The 22,463-nt window shown below is 36.5% G+C and overlaps 1 protein-coding gene across 1 annotated transcript in view; it reads right to left on the bottom strand.

Moving 5' to 3' along the window:
- Positions 1-22,463, bottom strand: part of ABCB1 (ATP binding cassette subfamily B member 1) — a 105,746-nt gene that overhangs the window by 68,079 nt on the left and 15,204 nt on the right. Inside the window, exons 5-8 of the mRNA XM_032253036.1 lie at positions 21,157-21,325; positions 4,513-4,564; positions 1,436-1,627; positions 708-879 (exon numbers count right to left, since the gene is read on the bottom strand). Coding sequence (XP_032108927.1) covers positions 708-879; positions 1,436-1,627; positions 4,513-4,564; positions 21,157-21,325 — 585 coding nt within the window. The remainder of the gene's footprint in view (positions 1-707; positions 880-1,435; positions 1,628-4,512; positions 4,565-21,156; positions 21,326-22,463) is intronic.

The raw sequence follows: 22,463 nt of genomic DNA, 5'->3' as shown, positions 1-22,463 counted from the left end.
CCAGGCGGGTGGATCACGAGGTCAAGAGATCGAGACCATCCTGGTCAACATGGCGAAACCCCATCTCTACTAAAAATACAAAAATTCAGCTGGGCATGGTGGCGTGTGCCTGTAATCCCAGCTACTCAGGAGGCTGAGGCAGGAGAATTGCCTGAACCCAGGAAGCGGAGGTTGCGGTGAGCCGAGATCGCGCCATTGCACTCCAGCCTGGGTAACAAGAGCGAACCAGCCTGGGTAACAAGAGCGAAATTCCGTCTCAAAAAAAAAAAAAAAGTAAAAAAAAAAAAGTTAATTGAATGGGACACGTGTTGTTCACTGAACTTGAGTCTCTACCTGCAGTGTGAATAGGGGATCATCCAGTAGAGAGCACGGTTCTTTGGAACTCAGTAAGGTTTTTTTTGTTTGTTTTGTTTTTGTTTGTTTGTTTGGTTGGTTGGTTTCTTACAAAGGCAGAAGATAGACATGAGAGCTACTCCCTTCTTTCTCATCCCTTCCCCAAATAATCACATGGCCAAGAGCAGCATGGAGTCTTGGCAGGGATAGTACTCAGTAAGACTGGATATGCTCATCCAGCTGATTTTGAACAGAAAATATAAAAGTAACAAGTACAGAATCAAAGTCATCATGTAGTAAAAAGACCCTTCCACAGGGTGAGAGCAGGAAGGGAGAAGATGCAGTTCAAAATCTGGATCACAGGCTTCACCTACCTTTGCCCAGATAGCAGCTGACAGTCCAAGAACAGGACTGATGGCCAAAATCACAAGGGTTAGCTTCCAACCACGTGTAAATCCTACTATAAACCCAGTGAAAAACGTTGCTATTGACTGAAAGAACATTCCAATTTTGTCACCAATTCCTTCATTAATCTTGGAGATATCACTAAAAGAACAGGATAGTATTAGAAATAAATGTCAGAATTGTAAACAACAACTTTTTTCCTGAAGCCTGTTTTGAGTGTAGGGCCTTTTGTGATTTGATTTATTTAGCAGGGTATTGTGCCTATGCTTTGTTTTATTTAGCAGGGTATAAGTTTCTATTAGGATATTTGTCATTAACAACAAAAATCCATAGCCTACATGGCCCCAGAAAATGGACATGGTATACACAAGAAGTATTCAACCCAGGAATTTCAAATTGCTCAGAAATTTCCCCAGAAAGTATCTTGTTTTGCTCTGCTGCACACTCTCAGATAATTTTTTCATTCTGGCAAAGTTCAATCCTTCATTCAATGCTAGTCATGCAGGTCCCCTCATGCCCTGTCAAGGTACTAGGAACAAAAGGATACACAACGACACAGTTGCTGTTTAGAAGGAATTTTGTCTGATAAGTACCTTCGAGTGGTACACTAACATCTCCTAACAGATGTGATGACATCTATTTCATTTTACTAAGAATAAGAACCACATCCAAGTTCAACATAAAACTAAATACTTACTCTGTAAGCCGGGTGTTAAGCTCCCCAACATCATGCACATCAAACCAGCCCATCTCCTGTTGCATTATAGCGTGAAAAAACTGTTTTCTTATTTTGTATGTTTGTCTTCCAGCTGCCAGGCACCAAAATGAAACCTGAATGTAAGCAGCAACCAGCACTCCAGCACCAATTCCACTGTAGTAATAGGCATACCTGAAAAACAACAAGAACCCTGCATGTGCTATTTCCTAATCAATGTACCTTTTCCAAAGAGACCATTCATTCCTATTTTTTCACTTATCTGGGTATCTCACCATCCTTAACAAATAAGAAGGGGTTGTAACAAGCAGAGTTGATAGTCACCGTCCAACTATGTTTGCACCAATACAGTGGAATGGTTAAGAATGGTTTCTGCTTTGGCTCAAATCCCAGCTGCTCACTTCACTGCTGTATAGTCTTAGGCAAGCTACTTAACTTTTCTAGGCCTCAGTTTTCTGATTTGTAAAATGGAGATGAAAATACTCATGTATGAAATGTACTTGGACCAGTTCCCAACACATAGTAAGCACTCAGAGAATGCCAGTTACTGTGAAGATGGTGTGGTACTTTGGGGAATCACAGCATCAGGTAAGACCCACCACTATAATATTGTCTACTTTCGTCACATCAGCATCAGTTGATGAGCACATTGGGCAGGTCTCTGCACATTGGGGGATGAAAAGAAGTGACAGAACTTGTCAGAAAGTGGGATTGATAAATGGAAATAATCCCTTAGCCTTTTAGACTAGGGATTATTCCTTGGGCTATTAATCTAACAGAGTTTAGATGCCAAAAGACAACTGAAAATTTTAAAAAGTAGTTTTGTATCATTTGCCCAACTGGCCATCATGAGTTATCCTAAAATGCTTAACGAATCAAATAATGGCCCTTCCAATTTAAATTCTAGCATTAAAAAACATGAGTATTGTCTTAAAACCAGACCCTTGATCAATCTAGAAATACTGAATTAATGTTTCCTTCTTCTGAGTTTTCATATTTAAAAAAGCAAACAATTCTTGGGCTTTGATAAACAATTCATATTTAGGTTAAAGGCAAACATTCTAAAATGAAACACAGTATTCCAATATTTCCACTTTTTAAACTTCACTACTTGCCGTCTTCAAATTAAACTGTGTGTGTGAACCATGCAGAAGCTATAAAGATGACTAGGTAACATGCAGACAGTCTCTGACATTGCTGTTCACAACTCAGTACTCCGCCCATCAAACTCTACCTTGTAACTTACAATGCATTTACCAAGGAAGATGTAATTAGAACACTAAGTTTTAGTTAATAGATAACGCAATCACTAATTACTAAGTGTTCATGATATAGCAAGAGATAGCTAAAAGAAACCCCGTATCACAAGTAGAACTCATGCTTTGAGAATAAGTTAATATATTTTAAACTATCAGTATATGTTTACTCAAAATGTATTTATATTTAAGCACATACATGATGATTACAAGACACTGTGTTTCATTTTTCCCAATGTTAAAAACAATGCCTCTCCACAGGAATATTTGGAGGTATTTGCTCCTCAACTTTCAAAATATGATCAAGTGTCTCTATTTTCAGCAGGGCACAGTGGCTCACACCTGTAATCTCAGCACTTTGGGAGGCCGAGGTGGGCAGATCAACCGAGGTCAGGAGTTCAAGGCCAGCCTGGGCAACACGGCGAAATGCTGTCTTTACTAAAAATACAAAATTAGCCAGGTGTGGTGGCACACACCTGTAATCCCAGCCACTTGGGAAGCTGAGGCACAAGAATCACTTGAACCTGCGAGACAAAGGTTGCAATGGGCCGAGATCACACCCCTGCACTCCAGCCTGGGGGTCAGAGTGAGACTCTGTCTCGATAAAAAAAAAAAGAAAAAGAAAAAAATGTGTCTCCATTTTTTTCAAATGTACCAGATCATTTATACCATAAGGTAGAATCATTTACTTCTGATTCACCTACATGTACCTTTGGACCTCTGTTATAAGCTGTTTTGGGGAATAAACTTCAAGATATGTAAATCATTAACCAAAAGCTTCCCCAGTGTGAATTAAGAATACAGCGACTATATTTATTCTGGGATGTTTCATTTCATTGTTCACAATCATATGCTGAGTTAAAAAAAATTCCTTTTGGCTGCTCTCATCATCATGTCATGTCTGAAAACATCCAGCAAACAAATTAATAATTATAAGCCATTGAAAATAATGAATTTCTCTCTCTCTCTCTCTCTCTCTTTTTGGGGGGTCGGGGGACAGGGTCTCACTCTTTTCTCCAGGCTGGAGTGCAGTGATGTGATGTGATCATAGCTCACTGCAGCTTTGAACTCCTGGGCTCAAGTGATCCTCTCAATCAGCCTTCCAAGTATCTAGAACTGCAGGTATGCGACACCACACCTGGCATATATATACACACATACATATACAGACCCATATATATAATATATAGAAAATAATGATTCTTAATTCAACTGCATTTTAAGCCTACTTTAAACTCCTCTAATTTCCCTATATATTAATATATTCTATGTTGATCAATGCATATATATCTATTTTAAGCTTAACCCTAACTTTAGTATACCTTATGCAGCCAATTCTTTTCTTTAAAAAAGATCTACATTGTATCCTCCTAAAAAACCTAACAATAGTATTGTTCTCCTCAAAATTTCTATGATGAGGCCAGGCACAGTGGTTCACATCTGTAATCCCAGCACTTTGGGAGGCCAAGCCAGGTGGATCACCTGAGGTCAGGAGTTCGACACTAGCCTGACCAACATGGTGAAAATCCCATCTCTATTAAAAATACAAAAATTAAACAGGTGTGGTGGTGCAGGTCTATAATTCCAGCTATTCAGAAGACTGAGGCGGGAGATTCGCTTGAACCCGGAAGGCAGAAGTTGCAGTGAGCTGAGATCGTGCCACAGCACTCCAGCCTGGGTGACAGAGTGAGACTCTATCTCAAAAAAAAAAAAAAAGTATGATAATAATGTAAAATTTTAAACATTGCTACAACTTGATGAATATAGAAAAGCTTAACAATATTAAGGAGAATGTCCAATTACCTGGTCATGTCTTCCTCCAGATTCTCGAAGGCCCCTGTAATATTCATATAACCTAGACCACCACAAAACAAACATACACCATTTATGTCTCTTTAGCCTCCATTAAAAATAAGCATATAAAAATGAATCAAACTCATTTCACTTAATGATTTACACAACAATAGGTCAAACTGACTCAGTTTTAATTGTGTATAAGCACTATGGCATTCATTCAACTACTTCTCTGCTGGCTGTATGCAACCACATATACACTAAATTCAATGATGTTTATTTGCAAGAAGAAACCCACATTTGGTAAGAGGTAGTCTGTCAGCAGAAATATCAGTGTCCTTGAATTAAAATACTTTTTGGAATATGACTCCAAGATGCCATAAAAGAAAAATCTCTTGTCCTGATAAATCTCAACGCATACTTGGCACTAAGGTACATATTTAAAATCTAACACTGCATTTTTCCAGTTTTATTCTTATTTAAAAATACCAAATACAAAGAATGGTGTAGTGTGCTTATCACCCAATATTAGCAAATGCTAACATTTTTGGACAAAAAGTACATTATAAAAGTATTTCATAACTTTACCTCTAACACACACACACACACACACACACACACACACACACACACACACACACAGAGAGAGAGAGAGATACACAAGCACTGTTCAACATTTTGGTGTGTACATTTTTAGATTTTCTTTTATGTATGCATGTATACACACACAAATACACACATTTATTTTTTAAAAATGGAGTCATAGTTTACATTCTGTGACCAAACTTTTTCCTATCAGTATATGTATGTGTGTAACTATTTTTTCAAAGTTACAACTATTTCAGTTGTTTTCAGTATTTTACAGTTAAAAGCAACGCTGTGTTAAACATATTTATACACATACGTTATTAAATATGCAAAGAGTAAATATTTTATAGGATAAATTGTCACAATCAAGCCTGCAAAAATTTATGTTAAAACAAAAGGGCCTGTTTCAGATGAGTCTGATTTCGACAGGTATGGGAAAGAGGGGAGAAAGTATTTCTAGCAAAGTGAACAATATGGACAAAAGTCAATGGCAAGTTTGAAGAATGGGTAAGCCTGTTTTTGACTGGAGTATGTTGTGTCGATGGAAGGAGGTGGTTATGTAGCTGGAAAGAGAATCTGGGTCCCGCAGGTACGGTGCAAGAAAAACAGACCAGCAGTCATTCTACAGTTTTGAGCACAATAGGATATAATTATAAGTATGTTCTATGAGAGTTTAGCCACCAGCAATGCACATGATTAACCGGAATTTGGAGAGATGAAGGGACTTCAGTTACTAGAACTATGTAGGGAAAGATAGTCTAAATAAGAAGAGGAAAGAAAGCAAGTACTTACAAAATTTATAGGGGAAGAAGTTATAGGACTTAGCGACTGACAGAATAAAAGTAGAGAGAGTAAAAATATTAAAAATGATCAAAACGTCAAGCCTCAGCATTTGCAGAATGCTAGTGTCATGGTGGGAAAAGAGAAGTCAGCAAAAAGAGCTGCTCTGGTCGGAGGAGAGATTATTAGTTCAATCTTGAACATTTTTGTTTTGCAGTTCCTAGCACATTCAATTGAAGATGTCCAGTAAGTATTCAGATTGTAGCTTTCCAGTTTTAGAGAGAGTTCAGATCTAAAGATTTAGGATTCATGAGCTAGAGGCCATAGCTAAATTCAGGAAATTAAAAAAAAAAAAATCCATCTCTCCTTACCCATAAGGACAGGCTGGCAGATAAGGAGAAAACAGCAGGCCAAGCACAGAACCCTAGAGAAAACTCCGCTAAAGAGTAAGACAGAAAGTAAGGAAGAAACAAAAAGATGCAGAGGCATAGCAAAACATTCAAGAGGGATTCCTGACTGCTTTGTCTTATGTCAGTACAACAAGAAACTTATTCAGATTGAATTTTTATTTCGATCAGTTGTAAGATTTTTTCCGCTCCATAATTTCAAAAATGAAACAGGATATTGAATATTCAGGTGAGGATTTTTCTCCAAATCAATCTTGGAAAACCTTACATTATAGATTGTTTGTCTCCTCTATTTAGCCAGGAAATGTTTCTAGATAATATTAATTGTTGCTAGTATGTCACTACCAAATCAAGACCAGTTTTCAGGTCTAACTAAATATCTGTTTTCTACTCATTGCCACTACCAGTTTTCTCAATTCTCAAGATTAGAAACCAAGAGAATTTAAACAAATGTTCTTCACCAATGATGGCTTCTTAAGTATACATTCATTTCTACATAGCTCAAAAAGTAAAAAATGTTCTGGAATGTCAAAATTGCCTCCTTTATGTTTATATGTTTAATTATACCATACCTATAGTTTCAGCCATCAAAATACATAGAAGACAAGTCTAGCACCAAGTTCCTTTTATATGTGCTTCACCTGTCAAAGCATACCAATAAAAAAAAATTGGGTATACAGCAAAGAAATATAAATCATTCTATTATAAAGACAGACGCATGCGTAAGTTCAGTGTAGCACTATTCACAATACCAAAGTCATGGAATAAACCTAAATGCCAATCAATGACAAACTGGATAAAGAAAAGGTGATACACAGATGCCATGGAATACTATGTAGCAATAAAGAAATAATGAGATCATGTCCTTTGCCAGGACATGGATGGATCTGGAGGCCATTATCCTTAGCAAACTAACACAGGAAGAGAAAACCAAATACCACACGTTCTCACTTACAAGTGGGAGATGATAAGAACACATGGACACACAGAGGGGAATGACACACACCAGGGCTTTTCAGAGTGTGGAAGGTTAGAGGAGGGAGAGAATCAGGAAAAATAACTAGTGGGTACTAGTGCTTAATACTTGATGAAATAATGAAATAATCTGCACACAAAAAAAACCCATGACACAAGTTTACCTATGTAACTGTATTAGTCTGTCATTACGCTGCTAATAAAAACATACCTGAGACTGGGTAATTTATAAAGAAAAAGAGGTTTAATGGACTCACAGTTCCACATGGCTGGGGAGGCCTCACAATCATGGCAGAAGGCAAAGGAAGAGCAAAGGCATGTCTTACATGGTGGCAGTCAAGAGGGCATGTGCAAGGGAACTCCCCTTTATAAAACCTTTATGCAGTGGACTGTCATTAAAGGTTAACACCAGTATGTAGGACCTCATTATCCTGGTTCTTCTACTTCTACCACTCTGATGCTTCTCCCTTAATCTCAGCACTGACCCCTTATGCTCTCCCTCTTTCCTACACACTGGTGTTTCCCAGAACTCCATGCAGGCTCCAGGCTGACCTCAGCCACTTCCACAGCTTCAATCACTCCCAAATCTATCTAGAGCTATTCAATTCCTCTCTCTCTTCACAGTTAATGCTCTGGTTTGAGTCCCCATCATTTCTTACCTCTACTGTAACAAAAGCCTCCTAACTAGTCTTTCTACCCAAGTTAGGTCTTCATATTGCTGTCAGATTTTATATTTGAAAACAAAAATATAATCATAGCACTTCCATCAATGACAGTCCACTGAATAAAGGACAAAGCTCAAGATCCACTATACATCACGTTAGTTCCTTTGCAATCTTGCCAAAATATGCTCATGAAAGAAAATATATTTGAAGTGTCAACAATGATTTATCAGATATTTTCTTTATCCCCACACCTATCTCCTCATTTCAGTAGCTAGAGCACTATGCAGTCACTGTCTTCAGAGAGGGTTGCTGCTGCATTAAAAAAATATATTGTGTAGGTTTCTTCTTGGCTTTTATGTTCCCAAAGACTATGCCTTTGAGGGTTGAAGAAGAAAGAAGCTGAGCATGACAGAATATTTTGTTTAAATTTCATGAGATTAAGCTCTAGTCTTTTAGACTGAAAAAATATTTTCCACATGCTGAGAAGAAAATAAGTAGTCGAGAATTGATAACTGCATAGGCATTCGAGTGTCCAGGAAAAAGATGCCCTGCCTCTTGCTACCAAAGCAGACCCTAGAGCAAGACCTTAGAAAAGGAAATGTGTAGTGAGTTGAAGGGATGGCTTTAGAACAGCTTCCAAGAGTCTCCTTGGACCTAGAGATATTGAAGAAACAGAATGACATCAAAGTTTTTAAGAGAGGAGGACAAGAGAGCTTGATGGAAAGCCTGTGTAGGTGATGCTAAACAACACTTGGCCTTATCACTCATCTGAAACTATGTTGGCCTCCAAGACACACTCCTGGGAAAGGTGAGGGCTATCCCAAAATAACTGAGACTGGGTTTCTGCCACATTTACTGAAGAGGGACTCAAAATGGAAATTATGTTACACAAAATAAAAGTTATGATTTTTGCACAGTTGGGTTCTCGAATAATAGTTATATTTGCTACATCCCTTTCTAGCCTCAACTCACTTCACTCCCTCATCCCCATCTTCACCAGCATTTCCCACTTCTGTGTAGCCATGGCTGTAAGCACACCGAAGGGTTTACTCTTCCCTAACTATCCTATTTGCCTCCTTCAAGGCTTTATCCATTCTGCCGTCTCCAGCTGGAATGCCCTTTACCAAAATTTTTCTCCTGGGAAATACTCTTCCTCCACGAATAAACTAAAGTATTATATCATCATACCCCTACCAGAGTGATTCATCTTGTAACAGAACTCCATAGTAATTGACACATGATTCAACTTACTAAGTCAGTACAAAAATAGAAGTATGACTATTTATATCTGTCTCTTCTTCCCACTTTCACTGGTGTGAGGTCATAGAAAACTGAACTATATCTTGTTTATCTTTATATGTCCAGAGCCCAACTCATTGTATCTGCTATAACTTAGCCCATCCCAAAAATTTACAAGTGGTTTCACAGAGCTACTACACATGCCAGACCATTTATCAAAATATTCCATCCAACCTTTCTCCTATTTTGTATATAAAGTGTCTCACATATTGTAAGATTACAGAGAGATACATTAGACTACTCACCTCGTAAGAAAAGGCTTTTCTAAACCCAAGCAAAACTTTAAAGAATTTTATCTGATCCAAATACTTCAGTTGATTTAGTAACTTTAATAACTGAACACTTAAGAACAGTATGATAGAAAATGCACAACATGGATACATTGGTATGGTCTTATCCTTTGAAGATGCATTGATAATTCCCTAATTGGTAAACTGAGATTATATTGAAAAGGTGGTTTTCAAATCATCTTCCACAGAGACTTCATACCAGGCACTGTTTCAGAAACTGAGGATACAACCCAGAATGAGTGCCACTTTCTCTAGCATAATCAGATGTCTGTTCAAACAGGAAATCATTTCACTTTCAGGCCTCAAACTTCAGGTGACAAAGTAACACTGCTGACCTATTTAGCACAGTTTTTCCTATGAACATCCCTTTTTTCATTTAGCCTTTCTACCCAGTAAAGAAACTGTAAGACACAAATAAAACACTCTTCTCATGCAGAAAGCTCCATCAACAACAGGGAAGGAGAATTTTATCTTTGGCCTAAATGATAAATCCCTATGGCATTTGCCCAGGTTGGGGCCTGTGACTCAGTGTGGTTGAACTTACGGCAAGTGACAGAGACGATTCCAGGAGCTACAGTCTCCTTAAGTGAGCTGTTTATACACCTCTGACCTAAAGAGCTGTGCCTCTTGCCTGACCTGCTTGACACACTAAAAATCAAACTTAGAGGGAAGCATCCAAGAGATTCAAAAGACCAAGTGCTGGCATTTGCTTCCAATTTAGGCAGAGTGTGAAAACCACTTGTACAGTGGAAAAGATACCAAACTAAAAAATAGGATTCCTGGCCCAGGAATTCAACTTTGTCAACCAGCAAGCAATTCCATTATGACCATATTACTTCAGCTTCCTGGGCATGTTTCCACTGTATGTGTATAAAATTATGAGTTCAGGCTAGGTAATGTCTCAGCCCATTTTCACCTACAAAATTCTATTACTTAGTCTTTCATTTCTTCATCCAAATTCTTAAGCACCTTGAATGGGTTAGGTACTATCTGTATATTGATCTTTTTGTTGTTGTTGTTGTTGTTTTTCTAATATATTATAGAGATTACATTGTAACTAATTCTACTTTTTGGCTTCAAAATGATTAACCAAAAATATTACTATAGCAAATGTTATTATGGTATAGTAATATAGAAAAAAGTCATTCTATAAGTTTTAATCCAAACAAAAAATAAACTGCCAAAAACTAACATATACTTGAAATATCGTATTATTATTTGGTGTTCAATTTCCAAAAAAAAAAAATCTCTAATTTTTCTCCAATGAAATGTATAAAAACAGAGGAAGGGCTTAAGTAAATTAGAGAAAACAAATCCATCATGAAATTTTTATGGACTATTTAGAATTTCAATATTAGCTAACATTCTAGTTTGGAGCATATCTATGAGGCTGGCCTTGAGGATACAGAGAGCAAAGTTCCATTTGCTTATAGCACCAAAGTCTTGAAACACAGGTACAAGATCTGCACATGACTCATACAGTCACAGTTTAAGCATCAAAATGTAGATACTATTTGGATAGCTGGCATTTCACAGTTTTCATGTTCCTCATAAGTTTTAGAGCAGTGAAACTAGAAATAATAAATATAAAACTAAGTTATTTCCACTTTTTCCCTTTTCATCTTAATTATTAGAATTACTAGAATTTCAGTGCCTTATTTTCTCCATTAGTCTGCCTACAATCAGGTAGGGAAATAAACAGAACCAACCATAATATAGTTAAGAGGCAAGTGAAAAGCCATCAATATAGATACACCATAAACTGAATCATTAAAGACAATGAGTAATCAAGAGTTTATTTAAAGAGTATCTTTGGGCACTCAGTACCATGAGACATGGCAGATATCCCTCAGATCCTTTTATTTCTGGATCAGTATGTTATCCTTAGTCTCTTCTGGGTACTTTTCTAATTTATTCCTTGCATGGAATCAGTGCCAGTTTGTGTAAATTTAAATCCTGACTCTGCTACTTATTAACCACATGACCTAAGGCAATCTAAATGTACTGAAATTCACTTCTCTGGCCCCAGTTTCCTCATCTGCAAAATATGCTTTTACATATATGTACATATATATAATTACATATAACACTTATATACACACACATATATAGTGTGTGTATGTATTATATATAATATATACTTATATAAACTTATATACACAAACTATATATGTGCAAAGTACATATATACTTAAACACACACTATATATGTGTATGTATACTTATATACACACTATATATATATATATGTATTTTATATATACTTTACACACATATATAGTGTGTGTAGATAAGTATATAAAAAGATATACTTACATATAATTATCTTTTATATATAATCTACACACACACATATATAATGGTATTGATTTCATGTGCATTTAAGAATTAAAAGTTACTGCATGTAAAGCTCTAAGAACACTACCCAGCACATAGTAAATGTTCAACAAGAGTTGGCTTTAGTTGTTGCTAACAATTGAGTTCTTCCTCAAGGCTTGGGACTCCCATTCCTTCTACTTTTCTCCATATTCTAACCTAGGGGATTTAACATCCATTCAATTTAAATAAAGCCAAGTTGGTAATCCTGTTCTTTTTAGTTTTATTTTTAAAATGTTTTTCATTTTAATTTTTATATATTTGTAATTTTGTGGGTACATAGCAAATGTATATAGTTACAGGGTACATGAGATATTTTGACATAGGCATACAATGGATAATAATCATATTAGGGTAAATGGGGATACCCAGCACCTCAAAAATTTATCCTTTCTTTGTGTTACAAACAATTCAGTTATACCCTTTTATTTTTAAATGTGCAATAAATTATTGTTGAATGTAGTTACTCTGTTGTGTGATCAAATACTAGATGATATTCATTCTCTCTAACTATATATTTTTGTATCTATTAACCATCTCCACTTCTACCTCTGCCACCCTGCTATACTCCCCAGCCTTTGGTAAACGTCATTCTACTCTCTAGCTCCATAAGTTCAATTATTTTAATTTTTTAGCTCCCACAAATAAGTGAGAAATGTGAAGTTTGTCTTTCTGTGCCCGGTTTATTTCACTTAACATAATCTCCTCCAGTTCCATTTTTGTTGTTGCAAATGACAGGATCTCATTTTTTAATGGCTGAGTAGTACTCCATTGTAGATATGTCTCACAATTTCTTCATTCATTCGCTTGCTGACAGGCACTTAGGTTGCTCCCAAATCTTGGCTATTGAGAATAGTGATGCAATAAACATCGGAATACAGATTCAATATAATGATTTCCTTTCTTTTGACTGTATTCCCAGCAGAGGGACAGCTGGGTCATATGGTAGTTTAATTTTCCAGTTTTTGAGGAACCCCCATATTGTTCTCCATCATGGTTGTACTAATTTACATTCTGAATAGTATACAGGGTTTTCTTTTCTCCACATCCCCGCCAGCATTTGTCATTGCCTATCTTTTGGATAAAAGCCATTTTATCTGGGGTCAAATGATATCTCATTGTAGTTTTGATTTGCATTTCTCTGATCAGTGATGTTGAGCATATTTTCATATACCCATTTGCCGTTTGTATAGCTTCTTTTGAGAAATGTCTATTCAGGTATTTTGCCCATTTGTTAATTGGATTTTTTTCCTATTGAGTTGTTTGAGTTCCTCATATATTCTGGTTATTAATCTGTTGTCAGATGGAGTGTATGCAATTACTTTCTCCCATTCTGCAGGTTGTCTTTTCACTTTGCTGATTGTTTCTTCTGCAGTCCAGAAGGTTTTTAACTTGATGTGATCCCATTTGTCCTTTTTGTTTTGGTATCTGTGCTTGTTGGGGTATTACTCAAGAAATCTTTGCCTAATCCAGTGGTCCTAGAGAGTTTCTCCAATGTCTTCTTTTAGTAGTTTTATAGTTTCAGGTCATAGATTTAAGTCTTTAATCCATTTTGATGTGTATATGCTGAGAGAAAGGGATCTAGTTTCATTCTTCTGCATATGGACATCCAGTTATCCCAGCACTATTTTTTGAAGAGACGATATTTTCCCCAACATATATTCTCAGAAATTTGGTCGAAAATGAGTTCGCTGTAGATGTATGGATTTATGTCTGCATTCTCTATTCTGTTCCATTAATCTATGTGTCTCTTTTTATGCCACTACCATGGTGTTTTGGTTACTAGTTCTACAGTATAATTTGAAGTCAGGTAATGTGATTTCTCCAGTTGTGTTCTTTTTGCTCAGAATAGCTTTCACTATTCTGGGTCTTTGTGGTTTCACGTAAATTTTAGGATTCTTTTTTTTTATTTCTGTGAAGAATGTCACTGGTATTTTGATGGCGATTGCATTGAGTCAGTAGATTGCTTTGGTAGTTTGGGCATTTTTAAAATATCCATTCTTCCAATCCATGAGCATGGAGTATCTTTCCATTTTTTGTGTCCTCTTCAATTTTTTACATCAATGTTTTATAGTTTTCACTGTACAGATCTCTCATTTCTTTAGCAAAATTTCTTCCTAGGTATTTATTGCGTTTGTACTAATAGTAAATGGGTTTACTTGCTTGATTACTTTTTCAGATTGTTCACTGTTGCCATGTAGAAATGCTACTGATTCTTGGATGTTGATTTTGTATCTTGCAATTTTACTGAATTTGTTTATCACTTCTAATACATTTTTGGTGGAATCTTCAGGTTTTTCCAAATATAAGAGTGTATCATCTGCCAACAGGGATAATTTAACTTCTTCCTTTCCAATTTTGATGCCTTTTTTCTTTCTTTCTCTTGTCTGATTGCCCTCACTAAGACTTTTAGTACTATGTTGAATAACTAGTAAAAGTGAGCATTCTTGTCTTGTTCCAGATCTTGAAGGAAAGGCTTTCAGTTTCTCCTCATTTAGTGCGACACTAGCTATGGGTCTGTTGTGTGTGGCTTTTATTTTATTTATGTATGTTCCTTCTATACCCAGTTTTTTAAAAAGTTTTTATCATGAAGGGTTGTTGAATTTTATCAAAGACATTTTCATCATCAATTGAAATTATCATATATTTTATATCCTTCATTCTGTTGATAGGATGTATCACATTGATTAGTTTGCATATATTGAACAATCCTTGCATCCCTAGGATAAATCCCATTTGGTCTTGATGAAAATATTTTAATGTGTTGTTGAATTAGGTTTGCTAGCATTTTGTAGAGGATTTTTGCATCAATCAATCAAGGATGTTGGTCTATAATTTTGTTCTGTTCTTGTGTGTCTTTGTCTGGTTTTGATATCAGGGAAAGACTAACCTCATAAGATGAGTTTGGAAGTATTCCCTCCTCCTCTGTTTTTCATAATAGTTTGAGTAGTATTGGTATTAGTTTTTCTTTAAATGTTTGGTAAAATTCAGACCTAATAGCTTTATTAGGTCCTGGGCTTTTCTTTGATGGGAGATTTTAAAATTACAGCTTCAATTTCACTACTCATTATTGATTTGTTCAGGTTTCTGATTTCTTCATGGTTCAAACTTGGTAGGTTGTATATGTCTAAGAATTTACTCATTTTCCCTAGGTTTTCCAATTTATTGGCATATAGTTGTTCATAGTAGCCACTAATGATCTTTTGAATTTCTGTGTTATCAATAATATCTTCTTTTTTATCTCTGATTTATTTGAGTCTTCTCTTTTTTTTCCTAGTCAGGCTAAAGGTGTGTTGATTTTGTTTATCATTTAAAAAAAACCAACTTCTCATTTCACTGATCTCTTGTATTGATTTCTTTATTTCAATTTCACTTATTTTTGCTCAGATCTCTATTATTCTCTTTCTTCTACTAATTTTAGCTTTGGTGTGCTCTTGCTTTTGTAGTCTTTTAAAATGAATCGGTAGGTTGTATATTTGAAACTTTTCTGCTTTTTACATGTAGGCATTTATTGCTATGAACGTTCCTCTTAGTACTGCTTTCACTGAATCCCATATGTTTTGGCATGGTGTGTTTCCATTTTCACTTGGTTCAAGAAATGTTTCAATTTTCTTTTTAATTTATTCATGGTCATTTAGGAACAGATTGTTTAATTTCCATGTGTCTATACAGCTTCCAAAATTCCTCTTGTTATTAATTTCTAGTTTTATTCTATTGTGCTCAGATAAGATGCTTTATATTATTTCAATTTTTTTGAATTTTAAGACATATTTTGTGATCTAACAAATGGTCTGTCCTTGAGAATGATCCATGCGCTAAGGAAAAGAATGTTTATTCTACAGCTCAGATAAAATGTTCTGTAAATATCTATAAGGTCCATTTGGTCTATTGTGCAGATTAGGCCAATGTTTCTTTGTTAATTTTCTGTCCGAAAGATCTGTTAAATGCTGAAAGTGGGGTGTTGAAGTTTCCAAATATTATTGAATTAGGATCTCTCTCTCTCTTTAGCTCGAATAATATTTGCTTTATATATTGGGTGCTCCAGTTTTGGATGCATATTTATTGCATCCTCTTACTGAATTGACCTTTTTATCATTACATAATGACCTTCTTTGTCTCTTTTTGTAGTTTTTGTCCTGAAATCTATTTTGTATGATATAAGTACAGCTACTGCTTTTTTTGTTTATTTGTTTTCATTGGTATGGAATATCTTTTTCCATCCCTTAATTTTTAGTCTATGTGTAAACTCATGAGTAAGTATCCAGAAAAAAACAAAGAATATTATAACACTATAATTGTGGTATGTGAACTACTCACATCTGGAGTAGAAACTCCAGATCAGGAGTGGAAAATGACTTGTAATAATAAGTACCTAGAAAAACACAGAAATTATAACACTGTAATTGTGGTGTGTAAACTATTCATATCTGGAATAGAAAAAATAAAAGCTGAACCTACCAAAAATAATAACTACAAGAACTTTTATGGATTGCAGTGTGCTTCTTAATGGTGAAGTATGTTTCTTGTAGGCAATAGATCATTGGGTCTTGTTTTTTTAATCCATTCAGCCACTCTATGTCTTTTGATTGGAGAGTTTAGTCCATTTACATTCAATATTATTATTAATAGTAAAGACTTACTTCTGCAATTTTGTTTGTTGTTTCCTGGTTGTTTGGTGTCTTCTCTTCCTTCTTTCCTTCCTTCCTGTCTTCCTTTTAGTGAAGTTGATTTTCTCTGGTGGTATGTTTTAATGTCTTGCTTTTAATTTTTTACGTATCTGCTGTATGTTATTTTATTTGAGGTTACTATAAGGTGTGCAAATGATATCTTATAACCCATTTTTTAAACTGATGGCAACTTAATGCTGATTACATAAACAAACAAGCAAAGGGAAACCTAATAAAACTCTACACTTTAACTTCATCTCCCTGCTTTTTTACTTTTTGTTGTATCTATTTATAGAACGGATATTGTAGTTATTAGTTTTGATAGGTTTATTTTTTAGTCTTTCTACTCAAGATATGAGTAGTTTACACACCACAATTACAGTGTTGTGATATTCTGTGTTTTTCGGGGTACTTACTATTATGAGTGAGTTTTGTACACTATGATCTCTTACTGCTCATTAACATCCTTTTCTTTCAGATTAAAGAACCCCCTTTAGCATTTCTTGTCTACACAGGTCTGGTGTTGAGTAAATCCCTCAGTTTTTGTTCATCTGAGAAAGTCTTTATTTCTCCTTCAGGTTTGAAGGATATTTTCACTGGATATACTATTTTAGGATAAAAGCTGTTTTTCTTTCAGCACTTTATGTCACGACACTCTTCAGACCTGGGAGGTTTTCACTGAGAAGTCTGCTGCTAGAAGTACTGGAACCCCTTTGCATGTTATTTGTTCCTTTTCTCTTGTTCCTTTTAGGATCCTTTCTTTGTCCTGGACTTTTGGGAGTTTGATTATTAAATGTCTTGAGGTAATCTTATTTAAGTTAAATCTGCTTGGTTTTCTACAACCTTCTTGTACTTGAATACTGATATCTTTCCTTAGGTTTGGGAAGTTTTCTGTTATTATCCCTTTAAATAAACTTTCTATCCTAGTCTCTCTGTCCACCTCCTCGTTAAGGCCAATAATTCTTGGATTTCCCCTTTTAAGGTTATTTTGTAGATCCTGTGGGTATACTTCATTCTTTTTTATTCTTTTTTCTTTTGTCTCCTCTGAGTGTGTATATTTCAAATAGCCTGTCTTCAAGTTCATTAATTCTTTCTTCTGCTTGATCGATTCTGCTATTAAGAAACTGTGATTCATTCTTCAGTATGTGCTGCTGGCAGGGGAGGGGCAGAGTGGTACAGGAAATTCAAGACTCTTTCCTACCCTCTTCAGTGCCTCTTTACTTAATATGATGTTAAAAGCAGGTAGTGTGGTCACTCACCTGGATTTTGGTTCTTACAAAGGTGCTTTGTTTTGTGAATAGTTGTTCAATCTGGTGTTCCTGTAGGGATGTGGGGGCAATAATTTCTGAAGGTCTTTGTTCAGCTATCTTGTTCCACTCCTCCTTAAATTGTACTGTTTTTTAATCTTTAAAGTTTTATTAGAGACAACGTCTCACTATCTTGCCCAGGCTAGCCTTGAACTCCTGACCTCAAGTGGTCCTCCCACCTTAGCCTCTCCAGTAGCTGGGACTATAGGCACACATGGCCACATCCAGGTTCTAGTCCTATTCTTTATGCCAAGACTGAGTGTCATTTCTTCAACTGCCTGGATGTCATTTTACACATGTCCTACCTGCCACCTTCCCCACAACACATTTAAAACCCCAATCACCTTTATCTACGACCATTTCCAGATAGTGGCCAGTCTCATAAGGAAGATGAGAATTCACAGAATAGTACAGAAATTCATTAGTGATTAACTTTTGTTTACAAAAAAAGTGATATGACAGAACCAGAGAGTTCTCTAGGCTCCAGTCGTCAGAGATTTTAAGGCAAAGGCTACACACATTCTAAAATTAAGCCAGAGATAGATGGGAGTGGCTGTCAGGAAATCCGGTCCACAGTAAAATGGCAGAACAAAGGCTGATGTCTGTTAATTAAGGGAAAGCATCTGGGACAAGAAAGTTTATGAGGGTTCTATTGCAGCAACAGCAAAAGATCTGCTGACTCAAGAAGTTTTTAGAGCTGTCTAATTAGATCCTATGTTTAGCGTAAATACCTCCAGGCTTTCAAGAGCCTTGGCAAATCCAAGTTTCCTTAAGCAAGGAATACTTCTCCAATAAGGAGGCTCTGGTACCTAGTCCACCCCCATGGAGAGATAATGAGGTTCTGCCTAGGGAAGGGCAAAAACAATGATCTGACAGTATCTGGGGCCCCAAGAATTTAGTAGGCTGGTTCTCCCTACATAGGCATCACAGAGCATGTTTGCCCTCATTATTGGAACAAGTATCAATACCTTTGATGCTATTCCCCCCTTTCCAGCCAGCCTTGAGGATACCTGGCAGTCTGAGTAGGTTAGTGATAGTGTATAGTAAGTGTCCTAAAGTGAAAATCACAGTAAAGATAGCATGCTGCCTTTGGAAAGGCATGGAAGATGGACAGAAATGTACCCATCAGGTCTGCTGAGCCACCAGAGAGAGACGAAATATTTGACTCTTCCACTATGAAGCAGTAAGAGAGTTGACTCCACAGAATATTGTCCAATATAGCATGTATAGGAACCAATGAATTCAGAAAGCATTGAGGACTTCCTTTGGTGAATAGTGTAAAAGAAAGTTCAAAGGTGGTGCAACATCTTTTTGCAGGTCCCTTTGAATGCATGAAAGGATATAATAAATGCATAATAATTTTTTTTTGAGACACCGTCTCGCTCTGTCACCAGGCGCCAGGCTGGAGTGCAGTGGCACAATCTTGGCTCACTACAACCTCTGCCTCCCAGGTTCAAGCAATTCTCCTGCCTCAGCCTCCCGAGTAGCCGAGTAGCGTGGCATGCCACCAAGCTCAGCTAATTTTTGTATTTTTAGTAGAGATGGGGTTTCATCATATTGGCCAGGATGGTCGTGATCCGCCCACCTCGTCTTCCCAAAGTGTTAGGATTACAGGCGTGAGCCACTGGGGCCAGCCAATAAATGCATAAGAATTTTAGATAGCTCAATCATACATAAATTTTTTTGGCTCAACTCACGCACAGAATTGAAGTAGTTCGACCCTAGGGTAAACAACATACTTTTTAGGATCATGAAGTAGTTCACAGGACCCAGTGACAAATATCAAAAGATCCACATATACCCCAGATTGGTACAAATATATATGTGCATGTTTCTGGGGAAATGATTCATTGCATTCATCAGAAACTTGAAAGGTCAAAAGCTGAAAGGTCTTTGTAAGCTAAGTAGTATCACTATATTTTCAAGTACATTCTCAAATAGGTAGTTTCAACATTTGATCACCTGAGTGCAAACTGGATTGTACGTCTTTGAGAGGCTTAGTTTAAATCAATCTATGCTTGACCAGAAGTGACCTAAGAAACTCAAAGATATCAATCCATTCCTCCCCGGTTGAGAAAGAGAGAGAGAGAGAGGTGGGGAGGGGGAGAGAGAATATGTATGTTACACTCAGATTATTTCTGTACTCTGCAGTCTATTTCTGTGACTACAGAAATAATCATCTATCTCTGGTGGCTCAGCAGACCTAATGGTACATCTCTGTCTATTCAGATCTTGCCAACTTTTTAATGAAGTCTAGACACAGACATTGCTCTAACAGTGTGAGAGGGTTATGCTAATCATGCTATACTTCTGCATGCATAATATAAATGGATACCTGCTGATCTCATTCTCATTCATATATCATATATCCCACTCTCCTAGGGAGCTGTTACATCCCTTTTATCTGTCTCTATCAGCCAATTGTCTTGCTTCCTACTTCACTGAGAAAACTAAAGTTAACAGAAGAAAACTTCCACAGATTCACACCTCCTCATACACCCACCACTGGGTACTGACATTCAAATTCACTTTCCAACCTGTTATTGTTTTCCTCCTCAGCATTGGATTCCATTCTTTCTCAAGGACATCACCCTAGCAAATTTCTTCTCTCTCTTGTTCAGACATCACTTTCTCCTTTCTTTTGGATCATTTCCATTAACACATAAAACGAGCTACAAGCTATTACTTATCCTATCCTAAAATACCCACACATGTGCACACACACATACACATACACATACACACACACACACGCACACACACAAATTTTGCCCCACTTCATCCTGCATCTGCTTCCAGAGAGCCCAACATACAACGATGTCCAAAACTAAATTTCTGGTATTTGTTGCTCAAACCCACTCTTCTTCTCCATTTCTCATTTCTGTTGATAGTAACTGCATCCTTCCGGTTTCTAAGGCTAAAAAGTTTAGAGTCATCCCAGGCTTTTCCTCTTACACCCATATTCAATCTGTCAGGAAATCTCACAAATGATTCCTACTTATCATTCAAGGTTCTAATTAAGTTCCTATATGTCTTCTTGAAGCTTTCAAAAATATTTCTGACTTCACAGACTTCTCTCTTTTTCTACTTATCTCTGCTGGCACTTCCATTGTGTGTTCTAATGCCTGTAAATATTATCTTTTCCAACTCATTGCAAATACGAACTATAGCTCAGACCATCTGCCTCCTACAGGACTACAGACAATAATATGTTTTTAGTAAAGAATCCACAAACATCACTCTAAGTGATTGTTTTTGCTTCAAGCTTCCAATAAAATTGGTACACAAATAATACTTACTTTGATTAGTGATGTTTGGGTACAGATTTTCCAACTTTCCTGCATCTGCAAAGGTGTCTGTCATTTTTCCAAACACCAGCATCATGAGGGGAAGTGATGCCCCATGGATGATGGCAAACAAAGTTCCCACCACCATATACAACTTGTCAAGCCAATTTGAATAGCGAAACTAAAAAGAGAAAAAAAGGAATAGAAGAGGAACAATTAGTACAGTTTCATGGATGATTTGCTTTCCTTTCAAAATATATCCAAAATCCAATCATTTTTCAGATTACTACTGATACCACCCTAGTCCAAGGTACCCTCTTACCTTTGCTAAATTATTGCAATAGTCTAATTAGAAATGGACATTTGATTCTTCCATTGAGTTCTGGCCTAATTCTTCATCCTGGACTTTGTCTGTTTATATGAAATCTAATAGAAGGATGGGACATTCTGGGAAAGAGTAAAAGTATATAATGGTGCCGTAATATAGTATTTGTTGCTCTAGTTTCTAAGAATAGAAACCACTTATCATCTCATGGGCAAAAAACCGGAATGTCAAAGGCCCTTCTGAGAATACCATGGAGGAAACATTGTGTTGCTTTAACAAAGCGGTTTGGGTTAAAGACCTGCCACACAATGGAATTAACATAAATGTAAAATGATTTGAAGATAATTAGGCCTCAATAATGGGCAGAAAAAAGAAAGGAATGAGTCTGATGCATGCTTCTCTGGGAACATTTTTCCTGAGAAGACAGAATATGGCAATAATGAATGACTAATGGAGATCTGCATAAATCTCTTTTAATGTAGGCAAGTCACAGGAAGGAAAGAAAGCTTCTCTGAACCCAAAAAGTTACAGGATATAGTTAAGAGGAATGGGCTCAGGGCCCACTTGGGAAGCAATTAATACTGTTCCTCTATAACTCAAGTAACTAGCTAAGGGTTGAAAGAAAACCAAAGGAAAGGAAACAGAAACAGGGTAAAGGCAGCTGTGGGTGTCTATGGATAAACCCCAGGGTAGGAGGTTATCATGTGGATGTAGCTGTAGGCAACAGGTTTGTAATGCAGGGAGGAAACTGGGTAAAAATTCATAGGCCTAGGCAGGAAATATAAACCAAAACAAAGATCAGGCAGCAAAAAAGACACAGCCACAGAAAGCAATATTTTAGAACTTACATATACTTCACAAAGGGACAGAAACCAATCCTAAAGTTAGCTTACTCTAATCTTACAGCAGTAAGTGGGGGATTTGGTACTGAACTGCTAAGTGGTGAAATAAAGATTGATTATTAGCAGTAGTGAATGTCAGACTGTAAAGCAGG

The sequence above is a fragment of the Sapajus apella genome, unplaced genomic scaffold, assembly GCF_009761245.1.
Source record: "Sapajus apella isolate SASKATOON/1434 unplaced genomic scaffold, GSC_monkey_1.0 scaffold81, whole genome shotgun sequence".
Taxonomy (NCBI): Eukaryota; Metazoa; Chordata; class Mammalia; order Primates; family Cebidae; genus Sapajus; species Sapajus apella.
Note: the sequence above shows the minus strand (reverse complement) of the source record. Positions and strands in the feature narration are given on the sequence as shown.